This window comes from Salvelinus alpinus, chromosome 19, assembly GCF_045679555.1.
Source record: "Salvelinus alpinus chromosome 19, SLU_Salpinus.1, whole genome shotgun sequence".
Lineage (NCBI taxonomy): Eukaryota > Metazoa > Chordata > Actinopteri > Salmoniformes > Salmonidae > Salvelinus > Salvelinus alpinus.
Genome location: NC_092104.1, coordinates 22,131,405 through 22,152,519, shown reverse-complemented (window position 1 = coordinate 22,152,519; position 21,115 = coordinate 22,131,405). Strand labels below are relative to the sequence as shown.

Here is a 21,115-nt window from a genome sequence, read left to right as displayed (position 1 = left end):
ATCTAAATTGGTCACATGCACAACTCATTTGGGCGTTTATAGGAGACAGATAGTGTTCCTTTTTCAGATTTGCACCTTGCACTGATAGGATGAGGGAGAAAAATAAAATATTATTCCTGAATAAGACTCTTGCAGGCTCTAAGAAGTATGTCAAATTATATACAGATATTTAGTTGCTACGCTGCTTAATATCTTGTTGAATGACTGGATTTTACAGCCCTAATTGCCTGTCAAGATGGCCCAACATGGGTATTTATGCTCTGCTGCAATGTGTAAGCCATGCTGCATGTAGCCTATGCCCTGTCTGTCAGAGATTGTAATTAGCCTATTTCAGACTAAAGTATGAAGGCTAAACTGCTGCTGCTTCTCTCTAAGGTCAAGCCATCATCTTATCTTACTGTCTACTGAGGAATACTTCACATTTCATTCGCTCTGTGATACTATTTGTAAGGAAAAGCTTGATTCCGTTTTTATTCTCCAATGGAGAAAAAACACCTCTGCCAGACCCTTGGCAGAACTTTACAACATTACATAACTGCCAACCAAGCCCACCCACTGGGCACACACGGGCTGAATCAGCTCTGTTGTACCGACGTAGAATAGACATTGAACTGACGTCCTGTGCCAAGTGGGCACCAATAAAATTGTATTTCATTGAATAAAGGAGGGCTTAACTATATTTGATTACGGTTGATTGTGTTAACATAGCGTATGATAAGGAAATACAAAGCGTGTAGGGGCAGATTAGCGTCTTCTTTACAATATGATCAGACAATCCCTGTTTCTTTCTTGCCTCATCTAGCATGCATCCAGAGCATATTAAATTGATATTTGGTCATTGTTACAGGCCTACATGGTCCATGGTCAAAAGTAGTGCACTAGATAGGGAATAGGGTGGCATTTTGGGATGAACACTATTACTTACTAGCACTGTTTGGGGTGAATTGGACACAGGCATAGTAGTCAAAGAGAGCAGAAGTGAATGATCTGGTATGGATTGGAGCATCAGTACTTTCCCAGCGATCAAGATTTTGATATCTTAATGGATCTGAGAGGATAACCAATGAAAGTTTGCTGTTCCATTCTGTAATAGCCAAGTAACAAAAGTGGTAAACATTGTGATGGTTTCATTATTTTCACCAAAACTGTTGTTATGCCTATATGAAAGAAAGAAAGCCTATATGGAAATGTCTCCATTGCAACACAATCTAGGCCTGTTACTAATAACAAGTGGTTACTTATTGTTGCTATAGCCACAGTGGAATGTGGATGGAGAAATAAAGAAATGCATCATGCATTAGATCCCCTCCTGGTTTCTGAGAAAAGCAGGTGTGCAAACCACATGGCTTCCAATTACTGTACACTTTGGAAGGTATCAGATCATGTTTAACGGACTGGGACAACAATGAGGTGATTGGACTGAGTAATCACCAAAATGAGAAGCAGCCTATACACTGTAAAACAAAAAGGTTTGTGTGTGAAAATGTTGTTGAGCAAACTCACAATCCTATTGCAGATGGTTGCGTTATTGTACTTTTTTGTGGAGGGGTTAAGATAAAGACTTCACTGCATGACAGGATTCCTCCACATGGGAGCCAGAGTTGCATACAAAACAGAGCTGTGTACCTTTGCAGCAACATTCAACACTTTACTCAGTTAAAAAAACAGAGCCTGAATTCATAGTGTCTTAGAGTATGAATGCTGGTCTAGGATCAGATGTTCCTTTTACATCACAATGAATAAGAATGGACAGGGGGGACCTGATCCTAGATCAACACACCTACTCTAAGATGCTTGATACAGTCCACACAGCCTCATATGTACACAACAGGAAAGGAAGGTGTTAACACATTATTTCATCACCTTTCCTGAGCATTTCTAAGTAATAGCACCAGCATACAAAAGTAGCCACACTGAATCTATTGACTGTTTTTGTGCTGTTTTGTGCTCACTGTACAAAAGCTGTTTTTGTTATGCTTATATCTCTGTGGGTTGTTACAGAGGTTATAGTTTAGTATTAGCCTAACAAACAGGAGTATAACTTTTTAATATGGCCTAACATATCACAGTAATGGATGGCACATTCACTAAAGTTAAATAACAACTTTGAATATAATTATATTTCAAAATGGGCAAATAAACTAGCTGAGAACCTTTTCCAAATAATATCTAGAGGAATCCATTCAAAGCGCATGTCATCTGAAATGCTATGTTTGTGATGTGTGCAGTGGACCCAGCATTTTCGTATTTTACAAGGCATTCCAAGCTCTGGCCATCTATCAGGGTTTGGCAGTGGACCCTAGGGAGACAGTATGTATGTATTTGCATATATGAATAATTTAGGGGTGAGACAGGGCTGTAACCACCAAAAACTTGCTCTGTCTAGGCCTAACTCACCTGTGCTGTCTAGACTGCCTCATTAATTAATGTTGGTGTCATGTTCTGCTGCATAATTCAACAAGTGTGGCAATAGCAGGATACCCTCGGATTAAAAATCTAAAAGTTTCGCTCTAGATTACACATATCTATACATATTTTACATTGTTTGCGAGATCATACATAATATCACTATAATCAGTGTTCATTTTCAGAAGTTGCTTTCAAATCAGAGCGTCTAATTTGTAAACATTTCAACTGTTGGGTGAATTCGGAAAGAGTAGGACACAGGGGTGAAAGTAAGACGGTAAGGCGTCCCGGTAAAATAAATAGTGGGGGTACGCCGGACCAGTAAAACGTGAGTCTATCACAATTATTACAACATGCCCAAAAAACTGTAGGCTACTACACCATTATGAAACATTACTGCATGTCAGCCACAAAAACAATTTGTGAATTGACTGGAAACCGGGTGGTATACGGTCCAAATTGCGTTGTGGTTTGAGGAGAACACTTACATTTTGTCAAGGCAGAGATGAGTGTCTTAGACGCTCGCGGACCGGTAAGAAATTAAATCTACTTTCACCCCTGGTGGGACATCATATCAACTGGGACAATGTCATCTTTTTTAATAAAAAATAAAATTATATTTAATTTTGTAATCCTGACACGTTTATTTCTTGGTGTGACAAGAGAAAACCAAAACTATTGTTACTAACCCCTTGTAGAGAACCAACATGATCAAAATCAAATCACTTCATTGGTGTGACCCTGCGAAGCACAAGGTAAGATCAGTGACATAGTTTATTTTCTGTTTTTTAATGTTAAGGTTATAAAACTGTTATAAAAAAGTTGCTAATTTTATGTTTACATTTTGTAATCCAGTCAGTTTTTAGGTGTCCTGCTTTACCAACCATAGCTAGCTAAAGTAGGACAGCATTGAGTAACTTATAGGCTTTTCCAAAAGAGGATAGAGATCCAGTTTATATTGGGGACCCCCTGTAGTTAGGTTAGGCAGGGCTCTGGTTCTTGTTGTACTATATCCTGTTAGTTGTTTTCTTGTAGTACTGTTATTAGTACTGTTTGAGTGAATTCAGAAAACATGGGACACCTTTTGCATTTCCGTCTCTGTAACTTCTTCAGACATCTATGCAACATATTAGCCCAACACATGATAACATTTCTGAAATCCTCCGATGTTTCCTAGTCACACAAAACCTAAATGAATTGTCAGTGGGCTACCATGAGGACTATAATAATGGTGTGCCAGTTTTTAACCTGCTGTCGCAGTCTCCAAATGTAAACAGAAAATATATGTTTGACTCATTGTACACAAATGGGTGTGTCATGTCTCCTGTGAATACGATATCAACATTTGTTTTTATGTGTGATAAGGTAACATTTTGATGATTTCAGAAATGTATTGTGTGTTAGGCTAATATGTTGGATAGATGTTAGTCCGAATTCACTCTATAAAATTATTACTTTTTCAATTCCACAAAAAATGAACACTTATCAAAATAAAATTATCTTTCATCTCTTTCTTGTGATGTAAGCGTCGAGAAGATGTGTTTAATCCCAGACAAAGCTTAAGTGTTCTTATAGATGCAACGGAAAGACAGTGTATTCCATTGAGCCCACTTCAGCCATTACCGAGGTGTGTTTGACGGGTCATTGAACGTTAACGGGGGAAAAAACAGGCAAAAACAAGAGTATGAAAGAGTAGCAGGAGTAAAATGAAAGCAATCAATCCAACGAGATTTAAGTGACAAGTGGTCAGTGGAGGCTGGTGGGAGGAGCTATAAGAGGACAGGCTCATTGTAATGGCTGGAATGGTATTAATGGAACGGTATCCAACATATGGAAACCACATGTTTTACACCGTTCTATTTATTCCATTCCAGCCATTACAATGAGCCTGTCCTCTTATAGCTCCTCCCACCAGCCCCCTCTATAAGTGGAAAATAGATGGCTGAAATAGATGGCTGAAATAGATAGATCCTCAGGCAGGAGGACATGCGCTTTGCTAAGGGAATAGGGCACCATTTTGGACGCAACCTCAGGCTCCCAACGGGCCCAGGTCTCTGACAGCACCAGTGGAAGGGACAGGTTCTCCAACTTTTGATAGTCATATTATGGAGAAAGTGTTCAACATTTTGGTCTGGTAGTAAAATGGCATAGAGATTAGAGAGTGTATAGTATTAACTTTGATGATGTTGTTTGGTGGTGTGAATTTTTTTTGATGTCCTGCCAGTCCAGTTCTATGTCAAAAGGAGTAACGTTACCTGTCCAAATTAGCATTTCCACAGAGATTATTTCATTGTTCTGCAATGTAAATATCAATCTCAAAATCGTGTGTCTGAATGTATTAAAGAAAACCGTGTAGTGCACAGAAGCTTTAGGAAAAGTAGCCTACATGTGAATGTGCGTGTGAGAGCAGCGTGTTGTAGCCTTCATGTGAGAACACATGCCCTATAACAGGAGGAGAAGATACTGCAGGGGAATAGCTATGGGTGGCAAGGATTTACAATTCCCCTGATGTAACAGAGAGTCATAATGAACCTTTAGGTAGAAGAGGAGAGCTAGGTGGCCTATAGAGGTAGCTCCACATGTGGTCTGCCGCCAGCCAAGCATGCTGATTTGGAGCCTGATAACCAACCTGACAAGCCATGCCAGCAAACAGGTAGAAGAATAGTGACTTACCCTGGCATGTAAGTTTACGCTATGCACTTTTGTGGTGAACACGCCATTTGTTTTGCCAAAGATGTAAGCGTTTAAGAAGCTGTAATAAAAACTTTATCTCAGAATGTGCATACCCATATGTCAGGCTCAGAGGGCTTCAGCCTACCACTTTGCCCTGCCAGGCCACTACTTTATAACTTGAAAAAGTCTGACAGATTTTATGCGTTTTTGTATTTTAAAAATGCCATATAGTAATATTATCCCAATAAATATGAAATGTTTACAGCTTTAACATACTCATGGTGTCTGGTTAGACTGTAAACTCTCCTTCCAGACCCACATCAAACATCTCCAATCCAAAGTCAAATCTAGAATTGTCTTCCTATTCCGCAACAAAGCATCCTTTACTCATGCTGCCAAACATACCCTTGTAAAACTGACCATCCTACCAATCCTCGACTTCGGTGATGTCATTTACAAAATAGCCTCCAAAACCCTACTCAATAAATTGGATGCAGTCTATCACAGTGCCATCCGTTTTGTCACCAAAGCCCCATATACTACCCACCACTGCGACCTGTACACTCTCGTTGGCTGGCCCTCGCTTCATACTCGTCGCCAAACCCACTGGTTCCAGGTCATCTACAAGACCCTGCTAGGTAAAGTCCCCCCTTATCTCAGCTCGCTGGTCACCATAGCAGCACCTACCTGTAGCACGCGCTCCAGCAGGTATATCTCTCTAGTCACCCCCAAAACCAATTCTTCCTTTGGACGCCTCTCCTTCCAGTTCTCTGCTGCCAATGACTGGAACGAACTACAAAAATCTCTGAAACTGGAAACACCTATCTCCCTCACTAGCTTTAAGCACCAGCTGTCAGAGCAGCTCATAGATTACTGCACCTGTACATAACCCATCTACAATTTAGCCCAAACAACTACCTCTTTACCTACTGTATTTATTTATTAATTTATTTTGCTCCTTTGCACCCCATTATTTCTGTCTCTACTTTGCACTTTCTTCCACTGCAAATCAACCATTCCAGTGTTTTTTTAGTTTTTATTTTACTTGCTGTGTTGTACTCACTTCGCCTCCATGGCCTTTTTATATTTTTATTTATTTATACATATATTTGTTTGCCTTCACCTCCCTTATCTCACCTCACTTGCTCACATTGTATATAGACTTATTTTTTTTCACTGTATTATTGACTATATGTTTGTTTTACTCCATGTGTAACTATGTGTTGTTGTATGTGTCGAACTGCTTTGCTTTATCTTGGCCAGGTCGCAATTGTAAATGAGAACGTGTTCTCAATTTGCCTACCTGGTTAAATAAAGGTTAAATAAAAATAAAAAATAAATAAATGTATGAAATGTATAAATCTTTCTTTCTGTCTTTCTGTATTTTTCCCCCTCAGGTGCCCTGAACAAATTCAGCTTCATTGCTGATGGGGTGGATAAGATAGCCCCAGCTGTTGTACACCTAAAGCTTTTCAAAAGGTACAAGCAGCTTGGTATTGGAGTCCTTTACACTTTCTGTCATTAATGTAATCTTCAATGCGTTCGGCAGCAACATATTGAAGTGACTCCTCTAACACAGTTACGGTCAATAATGGATTTTTTCTTTCTTAAACCCTTTAAACCCTTCGTTGGAACTGATTCCTCTGTGTTTTGGTATCATGAGAGCAACATATGATGACACATGGTTGTTGTAACTTTAGACAGCAACATGATTGGTGTCTTTATCACTCAGGTTCCCATTTTCATACCAGGAGGTCCCTGTGTCAAGTGGTTCAGAGTTCATCGTGTCAGAGAACTGCTGGATAGTCACCAAAGCCCATGTCCTCTCCTACAAGCAGAGAATCAAAGTGGAGCTGAAGAGCTGTGTTCAATAAGATGCCTCCGTCAAGGAAATGGAATCAAAATTGAGTCGAATGTGAGTCCTCTCTCTCCTCCTCCTCATTCCTAAAACGAGGCTGTTCCAACGGCCCTCTCTCTCATCCCACAGGTCCTCATGCTAAATTCTGCTTGGTATTTTCCATTGGCCTGCTGGCTTGAAATCAGTGACTAGCATTGAAAAGGCAGAGAGTTAATTAATCCTACAGAAACAGTCTGGCAGATGTTCTACAGGGGGAAAGTCAGCGAGCGAGGGCCTTTCGCCTGACTAAAATCAGATTCCACTCCTTGACATGATCAATTTGTTGTCAGGTTTTCCTGTAGGGGCTATTGGTTCTGGTCTTATAAATTCAAAGCTTCAGCCTTTTTTCTTCTTCCAGTATTCGCAAATGTTGCTGTAACTAAAACATTTGTCACCGCGATGACAGCCGCTTGTGTAAACAGCTCCTCTGTGTGGCATTATGGGATCCCTGGCCAAAACACAGTCAACTAAAACCCACTCCAGGCCAGGGCCAAAACATGCAGGGAAGACAACCATTTTGATTCAGCCCATCACTCTGCACACTATACTATAGAAGACTATAAACTTTTGTGTGGAATACAAACGCAGAGGATTAGATAGGATGGATTTGTGATGGTAGACGTTAAGCCTTTATAGGGAGTAGCAGAGCCTAAAAGTTGCCTTCAAAGTGAGGCTGTGATGGAACAAGGCTTTACTCCCTAGAAGGGCTGGCAATGGCAATAAACACTACGTGTCAGATTCCAGCAATAAAAATACTTCAACCCATGACAAGAGAAGGTAGGCAGAGATCGGATTAGTCTGGGTGTGAAGGTTAAATTGAGAGTGCCTTGTTGGCCTTACTGATGATGCAGTGCTGAAGGGACTGTCTTCTGTTAAAGGGCCAATGTATTAACAGAGCGGTCTAAAAGCCTTTCCCATTGTGTGAATCTTCACAGAATTAAAAATAACACTAGAATGTATATCCTAGTGTAGCAGTGTGATGTTGTTCCCCTAGATTACGCACCAAATTGCACACAAGGACCAATTCAAATAGGCCAGGTCAAGAGGGGATGTTAATAATTTGATAATAATAATAATAATTCAGTGTATTTTTTTTTTTTTAATTACAGCTGCATAGCTAATGTTTTTATTTGGTGTACAAACACTTTTTCATACCAATATTGTACATACAAGTGATTGTAAAAGTTTTGTATATTTTGGTTTGGCCCATCGCGGGTTATCTGTATTCCCATACCACTTTATCGTTCTCTTTTGCCTGACCCTCGGCTAGCAAGGTATGTTGTCCTTGGCTCCGAAACTGTTTAATATAAAACCGTCATAAGGTTATACAATGTACTGTTTTGCAACCATACGTTTGTTATAGTGTGGACAGTGTAGGAATTTATGTTAACAAGTTTCACAGAGCTCACTGACTGGGGTATCTGTTGTAACTTCTGAGTACTTGCGACAGTGGTTGAGTGAGTGTCCATGTGCTCGCGCAGGTGCCGGAGAGCTGTGACTGCACCAAGGGTAACGTGTGTGTTGTCTCTTCGTGTGCAGGTATGTCTTTTATTTTGTCAGAATTATGTTCTGTATAGTTTTACTTGTATATGCTGTTGTGCAGCGAGTGTGTGCACGCAGCACCTGTTAATTCCTTTTGGCGCTCTTTTGCCTGACCCTCGGCTAGCAAGGTGCCGGAGAGCTGTGACTGCACCAAGGGTAACGTGTGTGTTGTCTCTTCGTGTGCAGGGCAAATAAAAAGATTTCAACGAGCAGACCATCAGTTGTGGCAGCGTCCTAATTAAAAATACACAACGCAGAATGAACCACGCTACACTAGCATGAGGAAAAACTCAGCCATCTTGGTCAGTAAAAACATGAATTCTAGAAGTTATATGATCTCTATGTTTATCTTGTTCTGTAGAGTACACTGCCAGTCCTGCTGGGCCACTCGTCTGACCTGTGGCTGAGGGAGATTGTGGTGGCGGTGGACAGTCCCTTCTCCCTGCAGGTAAAGGGAGAGAACATGCTCAAATCTTATCCTCTTGCGTGAACAAATGAAAGAATGATTGGAACCACAGATCACAAAAACATGAAAAAGGCCAGCTGGATATAAGTTGAAATTGAAGCTTTGGTTAACCGTTATTCTCCCTGCAGAACACTGTCATGACATGAATCAGCAGGGCCCATTGGAACGGCCTGGAACTGGTACTCAAAGACTCACATGGAGTACATCCAGACGGACGTCATCATCAATGTAGGTCGTAGGCTTGCAACTCAAATGGCACCCTATTCCATGAATAGTGCACTACTTTTGACCAGAGCCTTGTTCAAAACTAGTGCATTATATAGGAAATAGGGTGCAATTTAGGATGCACATGTGAAATATGGCAGCCAAGCAGCAGTATTTGGAGCATTATATTACCGCATGTGCATCTCTTTACATTTACATTTTACATTTAAGTCATTTAGCTGACGCTCTTATCCAGAGCGACTTACAAATTGGAAAGTTCATACATATTCATCCTGGTCCCCCCGTGGGGAATGAACCCACAACCCTGGCGTTGCAAGCGCCATGCTCTACCAACTGAGCCACACGGGACCGTACTGTACATACTATACATACTGAACCTAAAAGGGTTCTTCGGCTGTCCCCTTTGAAGAACCCTTTTGGTTCCTGGTAGAAAAAGGGTACCCCCTAAAAGGGTGCTCCTATGGGGACAGGCAAAGAGCCCTTTTGGAATCTTTTTTTCTAAGAGTGTATGTCTCCATTGTCTCTCCTTGTCTCTGTTTTGAATTAAACATTGCAGTGCAATACAATGGCCATTAACTTTTGTTTACTGCTCTGTTCTTTTACACTATGGCAACTCAGGGTGACCACTTGTTGGGGGACTTACTGCTTTAGATTGTATTTGAGAGGTATGTAATATGTAATCAACATATGCTGTGTATTTTTATGTTTTCATTTAGGAAAGAGATTTGCAAAGTCATAATTCTGTTTTCTATATAGGGCTTTATGCTCAAGGTCATTATTCTATGTTTTGCTGCGACATCTCTGTTGTTTTAAAATCTGCCACAGAAATCATTCTTAGATTTTTGCAGACTTATGTTTGACTATTGATCTCAAAGCAGAAAAATACTCCTACAGTCGCCCTTGACGAAGCTTAAGGGCTTTTTTGCCCCCTTTATTATTATGTTTCCAGTCCTTGTGGAATATAAAAAGAAGACTAATACACAACATTGCAATGGTGCAGTGCATTCATATAAAACACAATTGTTCACAAATACTTACATATCAAGGTAGTGGGCTCAAGCTTTATGTTGTAAAAATACTGCTTTCCTTTCAAATTCACCAAAGGATACAAATGTCCCATTCGGTTTATTCACTCAATAAGAATTACTATGCTTAGCGTCACACATGAAAACATCAAATTATTGGAACAGCAGGAAATGACAGAACAGAACAACAGAAAATGTTTGCCATTTTCAAAGTAACTTTTCAATTAAAATGTAATATTTTAATGCTACAGTTCTGTTTATATTCAAACTTTGTTATTTTCAATTTGTACTTGTGTTTCAAGGATGGGGATGTCATCGGCATAAATACTCTGAAGGTCAGAGCAGGAATATCCTTTGCAATTCCTGCAGACAGAGTACACCAGAGTACACCTTACCGATTCATACGACAGAAAAATTAAGGGTTTGTATGACTTAATTCTTCACTACCTATTTCACTAATATACCACCTAATGTGCATTTAGTGATAGCTTTTCTCATTCAGATTTCTGATGATTTGGCACATTTCTACACAATAATTTGGTATTCTATAAAAAATGTATTGAGTGGATGCTTTAACTCTCAGCTCTGTGAGTAAACACCTGCTTTTGGTCAGAAGGTATCACCTTTCCAGGGGTGAGTCCCAATTGGCACCATATTCCACAATATAGTGCACTACTTTAAACAGAACCCAATGGGCCCTGGTCAAAGTAGTGGACTATTAGGGAATAGGGTGCTATTTAGTACACAAGCTGAGTCAAGTTTAGACAATTTCTCATTATTGGCATATAGTGCGAAGACCCATATCCCTAGTAGGCCTAATTAAAGGATTATATCATCTTAACTATGTTATTCACAGATGATAATAGTTTTGTGTATTATGTTAATAAATAGTCAATTTGAGTGGCCTACTGACCTGAATCTGACAGTTACCGGTTACATTGCACTTTTTGAAATTGTAAAGTTATGAAATTCAGATTAACAAAGCAATTTAAATGGGGTAAATAGTAAGTATTAGCATAATAAGAATACAGTAGCAATACTCACTATTAAAAGGTTTTAGACTAAACCTGAAACAAATCTGTATGATATCTGCTGCGCAGTTGGATACTTGTCTGTAGACCCATTGAGTCTTGGTCAAATGAATTATCAGCTGTGCTGTGCACAAAGGGGTTTGGAGGCATCAGGATATTTTCAAAGGAAAATATCAAGGCTGTTTTTCTAAACTCTGGTCCAGACCTCTTCTACACTCCAGCCAGCAGCCACCCACAAGCAGGTTTCTGATTACTTCCTCTTCCTGGCTTCACCCAAAATGGAGCAGGTTCGCGTTTTTTGTCCTGGAGGCAGCTCTGCAGAGTGGTCACTAGCTGGCACTGCTACAAAGGCATAAAATCTGATTTTAAACCTAACCTTGACTCTAACCTTAACCACAATGCTAACCCTAATGCCTAACCTTAAATTAAGACCAAAAAGCTAAGAAAGAATTCATGAATTGTTACAATAAAGCCAATGTTGACTTTGCAGCTGTCCTTTCTAGCAGAAATTGCTCACAATAAATGTTAACCTGCCACTATATAGGGAATAGGGTGCCATTTGGGACGCACCCTCTCTTACACCATGCAGAAAGGCCAGCCAGGGGCTTACATCTGTCTCAATGGCTGTGTGCTGTGTTGTTGTTGGTCATAACCTTAAGTAGCCCCCACAGCTATGGAACACAAACCTGCATGCAGCAGCCCTCTCAAACAAAGGCTAATAGATTTTGTTCCAGTGGTCCAATAATAAGCCAGCCTGGCTAACGCTACAGAAGTAGAGAATGGTGCTGATTTAATTATGATCTGTTGGATTTGAAGCCACCGACTTCTCTCACTCTTTCTCTCTTTCTCTTGAAAATGGCACAGCATGTACAGCTTAGTCTAAAAATCAATGCATGTTTCTCCAGGGCATGAGATGAGAAGTCAGAGAATGGTTTTGAGGTTGAGTTTTGTATAATAGAGTGCACAAGAGCACAAACAGGTCTGGGACCAGGTTAGGTGGTGTGTAGTATGTTAATTGTTGTCTCCATTGTATGTTTCACATACAGTGCTGGCATGATTAACCATGATGTTATAATCAGCATCAGCGGGCAGGACATCCAGACCACAGAGGAGGTGAGTGATGCTGTCCAGTCAGGCAGTACGCTGTCCATGGTGGTGCGGCGAGCTAACGAAGACGTCATGCTAACGGTCGTCCCTGAGAAAATGTACTGAGTGGCTGCAGGGTCGGTTCCAGGATGATATTTATGGATGAGCAGACAGAACACTTTTGGTTGTTTCTAAGGTAATATCCTGCAATCTTAGTTTAACATTGACTCACTTATCACTTTTGGGTTAGCAATGCCCTACCCTGCACCCCTCTAGAGCCGGCACTAAGTAGCTGTCCCTCTACACTCTGTATGTTGCTGGTGAATGCAAATAAATGTTTTTCATGCCATAAATGCACATACAGTGCATTTTGAAAGTATTCATACCCCTTGACTTTTCCCACATTTTGTTACGTTACAGCGTTATTCTAAAATTGATTAAATAATTCTTCCCTCATCAATCTACGCACAATACCTCATAATGACAAAGAGAAAACAGGTTTTAAATGTTTTAAATAAATGATTTATTAGCTAATATATTAAAAAATAAAAAATCCTTATTTACATAAGTATTTGAGACCCTTTGCTATGAGATTCTAAATTGAGCTCAGGTGCATCATGTTTCCATTGATCATCCTTCAGATGTTTCTACAATGATTGGAGTCCACCTGTGATAAATTCATTTGATTGGACATGATTTGGAAATACACACACCTGTCTATATAAGGTCCCACAGTTGACAGTGCATGTCAGAGCAAAAACCAAGCCATGAGGTCAAAGGAATTGTCCGTAGAGCTCCGAAACAGGATTGTGTTGAGGCGCAGATTTGGGGAAGGCTACCAAAAAATGTCTGCAGCATTGAAGGTCCCCAAGAACACAGTGGCCTCCATCATTCTTAAATGGAAGAAGTTTGGAACCACCAGGACTCTTCCAATGGCTGGAAGCCCAGCCAAACTGAGTAATCAGGGGAGAAGGACCTTGGTCAGGGAGGCGACCAAGAACCCGATGGTCACTGACAGAGCTCCAGAGATCCTCTGTGAAGATGGGAGAACCTTCCAGCAGGACAACTATCACTGCAGCACTCCACCAATCAGGCCTTTATGGTAGAGTGGCCAGACGGAAGCCACTCCTCAGTAAAAGGCACGACAGCCCGCTTGGAGTTTGTCAAAAGGCAGCTAAAGACTCTCAGGCCATGAGAAACAAGATTCTCCATTCTGATGAAACCAAGATTGAACTCTTTGGCCTGAATGCCAAGCGTCACGTCTGGTGGAAACCTGACACCATCCCTATGGTGAAGCATGCTGGTGGCAGCATCACGCTGTGAGGATATTCAGGATCGAGGGAAAGATGAACGGAGCAAAGTAGAGATCCTTGATAAGGGCCTCCCGGGTGGCGCAGTGGTCTAGGGCACTGCATCGCAGCGCTAGCTGTGCCACCAGAGTCTCTGGGTTCGCGCCTAGGCTCTGTCGCAGCCGGCCGCGACCGGGGGGTCCGTGGGGCGACGCACAATTGGCCTAGCGTCGTCCGGGTTAGGGAGGGTTTGGCCGGTAGGGATATCCTTGTCTCATCGCGCTCCAGCGACTCCTGTGGCGGGCCGGGCGCAGTGCGCGCTAACCAAGGGGGGCGGGTGCACGGTGTTTCCTCCGACACATTGGTGCGGCTGGCTTCCGGGTTGGAGGCGCGCTGTGTTAAGAAGCAGTGCGGCTTGGTTGGGTTGTGCTTCGGAGGACGCATGACTTTCGGCCTTCGTCTCTCCCGAGCCCGTACGGGAGTTGTAGCGATGAGACAAGATAGTAATTACTAGCGATTGGATACCACGAAAATTAGGGAGAAAAGGGGGTAAAATTTATTTTAAAAAATTTAAAAAAGTAGAGATCCTTGATGAAAACCTGCTCCAGAGTGCTCAGGACCTCAGACTGGGGCGAAGGTTTACCTTCCAACAGGACAATGATCCTAAGCACACAGCCAAGAAAACGCAGGAATGGCTTTGGGACAAGTCTCTGAATGTCCTTGAGTGGCCCAGACAGAGCCCGGACTAGAACCAGATCGAACATCTCTGGAGAGACCTGAAAATAGCTGTGCAGCGACGCTCCCCATCCAACCTGACAGAGCTTGAGAGGATCTGCAGAGAAGAATGGGAGAAACTCCCCAAATACAGGTGTGCCAAGCTTGTAGCGTCATACCCAAGAATACTTGAGGCTGTAATCGCTGCCAAAGGTGATTCAACAAAGTACTGAATAAAGGGTCTGGATACTTATTTAAATGTGATATTTCCATTTTTTTTTATATGCAAGAATTTCTAAAAACCTGTTTTTGCTTTGTCATTGTGGTATTGTGTATAGATGAGGGGGGGGGAGAAACTATTTCATCAATTTTAGAAGGCTGTAACGTAACAATGTGGAGAAAGTCCAGGGGTCGGGATACATTCCAAATGCACTGTATGTTAGCGATGATGTACTGCCCTAAAAATATACGTAGTTACAATATGCAACATTGTAATGGGAGTCCATAGTTGTGGCTCAGTTGGTAGAGCAAGTACTAAAATGTATGTAATCACTACTGTAAGTCACTCTGGATTAGAGCGTCTGCTAAATTAAGTTAAAAAAAAAAAATATTAAAACTGTGCTGCGCCTATTTTTCTACCAAAACTATTGAATTCAATGTGTTTAGAGAAGATATTCAGCTCTACAGTTTGTATAGGCAGTTAGAGGCAAGTACCAATTGTGTTTTTATTAATGTACAATAACATCCTTACCTCGAAGTGGTGAATGACATTTGTGGGCACTTAAACTAAAATCTTTATAGTGTTTGGCTTTGAAACCTTTTTTATTTTCTTCTGTGTACTGGAATTTTTAATAGTAGCACTATCTTGTCATCAAGTGTACAGAAAAAACACAATCGATCTGAAAAACATGGAAGCATGCACAGAAAAAAGGAACCATCTTTCCACTTGTCAGACGCAACAAATCAGATTCAAGTAGAAATACATTTAACCAACCTTGACAAACATTTTATTGAACCACAAATACTTGATGTGCAGGGATAGCACACAGACAGTTTGCGTTCCTTCTTCCGTTTTTCTCAACCTGTCATTTTACATAGTTTTGCAAGAGACATACCATAAAATTAACTGGTAGACTTTGACCATATTTACAGAAGACTGTCATTTCACATTTTTCCTATATTGAAAGGACATAGGGAAAATAAAGTTAAACATTTCAATGCATAACAAAATAATAAAAAACAATCACAGAATTGAGGGTACATACAGCATTACTCCGTCTAAATGTATTTTAATCTAATTGTTTTCATTTGGAACACTAAATCAGAACTATACAGGTACTATTATGTACATATAATGTCAAATGTGAAATTTGGGCTTTAGTTAAGTGGGGTAAATTATTAGGAATCAAGAGTGGAATTCAATCCTATAACACAACAATGGTTTGATGAGACTTGGAAAAGTCTTAAACTTATGTGACAAATACTGAATAGCTCAAATGGTTGATTTATACGCCATTACAAAGCTTCAGTGATTGGATTGAACACAAATGTTTTTAGACTCATCAGATGGTCAGACATGGTAATATCTCAGACGTTGTGCAGTTTGTGCACGTATAAATCGCATAATGAAACTTATAGCCTAGATTTAAGCTTTCATATAGATAACATAGCAACAACCCATTTCCTTTGCTTCAACAGTTCAGTGCTCTAACCTTTACAACAAAATAAAACCTACACCAGCCACACGCCAACCACGCCCCTGGTCCACATCACACATCTTTCACAAATACTCCTCTTGTTATGCCATGATGAGAGACGAAAGACTGATGAAAGACTAAAGCTGGATTGAAATTGCGGAAACAGCAGACAAGCGAATAATTGCCATCTATGGCGTGCGCAAGCATAAAGTGATACCCCGTCAGGTGACATGATTCTCTAGGAGAATCGGAGATAAAGGCCTCCGACACGTGGTCAGACTGCTCTGACCTGTAATTCACATATAAGCGATGATACTTAGTCGTCCCGCATCTCCGCAAGGCAAACCCACCTTAAAGGGATACTTTGGGATTTCGCAATAAGGCCCTTTATCTACTTCCGCAGAGTCAGATATACTTGTGGATACCATTGTTATGTCTGTGTTCAGTATGAAGGAAGTCAGAGGTAGTTTCGCGAGCCAATGCTAACATGCTAGTAGATAACCATAGACTTCAGGTCATTGCGCTAATGCTAGTTAGCATTGGCTCGCAGAACTACCTCTGACTTCCTTCATACTGGACACAGAGTCATAAAAATGGTATCCTCGAGTTAATCTGACTGAGGAAGTGGATAAAGGGCCTCTGCCAAAATCTCGAAGTATGCCTTTGAAAGGTCTTCAACCCATGCTCTCTGGTCTCAGTAGAAGGTACACCAGTTGCTGTTGTCACTGGGCATGAGGCCTCCGGTGATGAGTAGGATGAGGTCCACGAACCACCAGATGCCAAGGCCTCCTAGGGTCAGCAGCTTGCCCACGGCTGTGCCTGTATGCCCCAGGCAGAACCTGTCCACTCCAAAGCAACCCAGGAAGAATGAGTACAGCAGGGTGGTGATGAAATAGTGGCCAGTGTATCTGAAATTACAACAAGGCAGAGAGGAGAGGTGTCAATAACCGGAAGAAAAGACAATTAGACAATTAGGAGCCAATTAAAATTATTCTGATCAGATGGGACACAGCTTATGTCAGAATTGACCAAAATTGACTTTACGTATCAGGTTAGGAAAATGTACGCAGCAGGTAAGGATAATTAATATAGTGGGTTATGATAATTTAAAAAGGTTAGGAAAGGGGTTAGGGTTAGCTAAAATGCCCCACAAAAAACAACTGTCAATTTGACATAAGCGGTATCCCATCCAGCCATGGGCCATTAAAAGTGTAACATGATGTAAAGGAATGTGTCCTATTGGTTTGTAAATACTGCTCTCTAGTGGTAAATCCATGTTAGCTTCCAAAACAATTTCCAAGTCCAGGACAGGTAAGTATATACACTGCTCAAAAAAAATTAAGGGAACACTAAAATAACACATCCTAGATCTGAATGAATGAAATATTCTTATTAAATACTTTTTTCGTTACATAGTTGAATGTGCTGACAACAAAATCACACAAAAATGATCAATGGAAATCAAATTTATCAACCCTTGGAGGTCTGGATTTGGAGTCACACTCAAAATTAAAGTGGAAAACCACACTACAGGCTGATCCAACTTTGATGTAATGTCTTTAAAACAAGTCAAAATGGGGCTCAGTAGTGTGTGTGGCCTCCACGTGCCTGTATGACCTCCCTACAACGCCTGGGCATGCTCCTGATGAGGTGGCGGATGGTCTCCTGAGGGATCTCCTCCCAGACCTGGACTAAAGCATCCGCCAACTCCTGGACTGTCTGTGGTGCAACGTGGCGTTGGTGGATGGAGCGAGACATGATGTCCCAGATGTGCTCAATTGGATTCAGGTCTGGGGAACGGGCGGGCCAGTCCATAGCATCAATGCCTTCCTCTTGCAGGAACTGCTGACACACTCCAGCCACATGAGGTCTAGCATTGTCTTGCATTAGGAGGAACCCAGCATATGGTCTCACAAGGGGTCTGAGGATCTCATCTCGGTACCTAATGGCAGTCAGGCTACCTCTGGCGAGCACATGGAGGGCTGTGCGGCCCCCCACACCATGACTGACCCACCGCCAAACCGGTCATGCTGGAGGATGTTGCAGGCAGCAGAACGTTCTCCACGGCGTCTCCAGACTCTGTCACGTCTGTCACATGTGCTCAGTGTGAACCTGCTTTCATCTGTGAAGAGCACAGGGCGCCAGTGGCGAATTTACCAATCTTGGTGTTCTCTGGCAAATGCCAAACGTCCTGCATGGTGTTGGGCTGTAAGCACAACCCCCACCTGTGGACATCGGGCCCTCATACCACCCTCATGGAGTCTGTTTCTGACCGTTTGAGCAGACACATGCACATTTGTGGCCTGCTGGAGGTCATTTTGCAGGGCTCTGGCAGTGTTCTACCTGCTCCTCCTTGCACAAAGGCGGAGGTAGCGGTCCTGCTGCTGGGTTGTTGCCCTCCTACGGCCTCCACGTCTCCTGATGTACTGGCCTGTCTCCTGGTAGCGCCTCCATGCTCTGGACACTACGCTGACAGACACAGCAAACCTTCTTGCCACAGCTCGCATTGATGTGCCATCCTGGATGAGCTGCACTACCTGAGCCACTTGTGTGGGTTGTAGACTCCGTCTCATGCTACCACTAGAGTGAAAGCACCGGCAGCATTCAAAAGTGACCAAAACATCAGCCAGGAAGCATAGGAACTGAGAAGTGGTCTGTGGTCACCACCTGCAGAACCACTCCTTTATTGGGGGTGTCTTGCTAATTGCCTATAATTTCCACCTTTTGTCTATTCCATTTGCACAACAGCATGTGAAATTTATTGTCAATCAGTGTTGCTTCCTAAGTGGACAGTTTGATTTCACAGAAGTGTGATTGACTTGGAGTTACATTGTGTTGTTTAAGTGTTCCCTTTATTTTTTTGAGCAGTGTATATAGTATTGACCTCCAAGCAGGTATTTCAAACCTGTTGAATGCTAGTGAAGTCAGGCATGGTGTATATCCGTACCGTAAACTGGGATTGACTATTGTCATATAACAACAATCAATGATGCATGAGCTTGTCAGAAACTGCAGAGTCAAGTACAGTAGCTAGATTCTCCCTTACTTGATGCAGGGCTCATTCCCTCTCAGGAACTCCCTTGGTCCAGCACATTCAATGTCATCCAGTGCCGTGCAGATGACTGGTGTGTGATTCACGTCTTTGTGTACCTGCCCCCCAAACTAAATAAAGGTGGTGATTTAGTAAAACGACAGATGAGATGACACAATAAAGTCTACACATGAAATAGCAAGAATCTGACCTGAATGTTCAACTATGCTCGTAATCTATCTGTGTATGACTAGTTATCAAATTATCATAATGTAAGGCCACAGAGCGGGGTGGGGGGCCTATCCACTACGGTTTGACATACCTTCCAACAACCGTGTCCCATCTCCAGAATGGCAGTAGAGTTCTGTGCATGGTCCACTGGATCTTGACAGTGGATGAACTCCTCTGGTCTTCACATGCACAGAAAAAGGTGAAATTACGTATTTATTCTGTGTATTTTGTGTAGCACGTGAAGAACTGTATATGGGCGTTTAGAAAACAGGCAGGGTGAACAGTGCCCTAAGCCCCTCCGAAAAATAAAAGCAAGAGGGTGACACATCAATTTTGAGAGGGCAGTCTGAAAGCAAATTGATGTTGCACTGTTGTTATTGAAACACAAATAAAATACTTACAGATAGCTACAGAGGACAACTGGTGACGGAGGCCTGTATTCATACAGTTCAGTATAATTCACGCGTTCAACTGGTATGATGTGATACGTCGTCACGTTATCTTGCGGCTGCTCACTGGAACTGAATGCAGCTGTTGTTGCCCTCTGTCCGGGTGAGTCTGATGAATTCTGGGAGTATATTCCTTCCAAACATTGCAAAAGCAACACTGACAATAGCAAGAGAACTTGCCCGCACATCAGAATGTAATTAAGTGAAATCCTAGCCATCTTCTCAACTTTGGTTGAACTGCGGCTATGTTATAGCTAGCTAGCGTGCTAGATTGTTGGCTACATTAGATTGGAAAAATCGTCCGTTAGAAAGCAATGACTAGCTTGCTGGCTAGCTAACAGAACGAAGATAATATCTGATCGCAATCTAACAGTTTCCTGTCGAATAGGTTGGCTAATACAGATTGAATTTATTAGTGTTTCACATCATACCGATATATCCGTAGCGTATTTCAAAGATGAGAACAATGAAAAGTCTCGTTGTTTTGTTATTTCCTCCAGCTGAAGAGAAACAGGATGTGACCCGAATCTTATAATTGTTCTACTTTTTTTACGGCAGTGAACTCTAACGCAACTCAATGCCAATGCCGCCATCTATTGTGGTGGAGTGAGACATGCATGAGCGTGTGCGCTCCAAAATGCTAGTAGCCTACCTTTGTACCTTTAAAATATTTCCTAAAGTAAGACGTTCCAAATTACACAAATAAACATTTTAGAAATCAAATATATCTATATGTGTATATGTGTATATGCCTATATCAGATCAACCTCTACACACTAAAACATGTGGGTTCCTCAAGGGTTCTTTGGGAAGGGTGGTGGTTCTATGTGGAACCATACTGACCCAAAGAACCCTTTGAGCCCTTTAATGGTTATTCACATTTCAAAAAAGGGTTATTTCCTGATTATGTGATAAGTAAAATGTAGGGGCGGTGGCTCATTATAATATTTTGGGGCGTTGTTTGTGCACAGCTCTTTTTGTGCAGCCATCAGTGAGAGTGTCATTCCAGTTTCTCTAATCTGTTGTGTTATGCTTTTTCATGTTATATATGATTATGGCCAATGATGGTGTTTTGTGAAAGACTTATGTATGGCCTTGTTGAGGATGGTTTATTAAATCAGTAGTTCTCAATTCTCTCCTCAGGGATCCCCAGCTGTTCCAGAGATAGCACATCTGATTCAACTTATTAATAAACATAATAATGAAACCTATGGGATTTTAACAATACAATGTAGCTATTACTGTGTGATCACGTGCTCTCGCAGCCGATGTGAGTAAGACCTTTAAACAGGTCAACATTCACAAGGCCGCAGGGCCAGACGGATTACCAGGACGTGTACTCCGAGTATGCGC

General features: G+C 41.6%; 1 protein-coding gene and 1 pseudogene across 1 annotated transcript; one reads left to right on the top strand and one right to left on the bottom strand.

The window, feature by feature from the left end:
- LOC139545830 (serine protease HTRA1-like) overlaps positions 1-12,477 on the top strand; it is a 63,221-nt pseudogene extending 50,744 nt beyond the window's left edge.
- A 2,867-nt stretch (positions 12,478-15,344) lies between these two features.
- Positions 15,345-20,333, bottom strand: LOC139545140 (TM2 domain-containing protein 2-like). Its single transcript, XM_071352569.1, has 4 exons — positions 19,715-20,333; positions 19,405-19,492; positions 19,098-19,213; positions 15,345-16,959 (listed from the first exon to the last, which is right to left on the bottom strand). The coding sequence occupies exons 1-4, from the start codon at positions 19,978-19,980 to the stop codon at positions 16,746-16,748; spliced, it is 684 nt and encodes a 227-aa protein (XP_071208670.1). The 5' UTR covers positions 19,981-20,333; the 3' UTR covers positions 15,345-16,745.
- Between the last annotated feature and the right edge of the window lie 782 nt (positions 20,334-21,115).

What these genes read in the sequence shown, in the direction of transcription:
- LOC139545140 (XM_071352569.1), bottom strand. Translation starts at nt 19,980, where the DNA reads ATGGCTAGGATTTCACTTAATTACATTCTGATGTGCGGGCAAGTTCTC. An exon ending in GTTGTCCTCTGTAGCTATCT is followed by an intron (nt 19,493 to 19,714) that starts GTAAGTATTTTA and finishes GTGCATGTGAAG; the next exon opens with ACCAGAGGAGTTCATCCACT. An exon ending in TGGGACACGGTTGTTGGAAG is followed by an intron (nt 19,214 to 19,404) that starts GTATGTCAAACC and finishes ACCTTTATTTAG; the next exon opens with TTTGGGGGGCAGGTACACAA.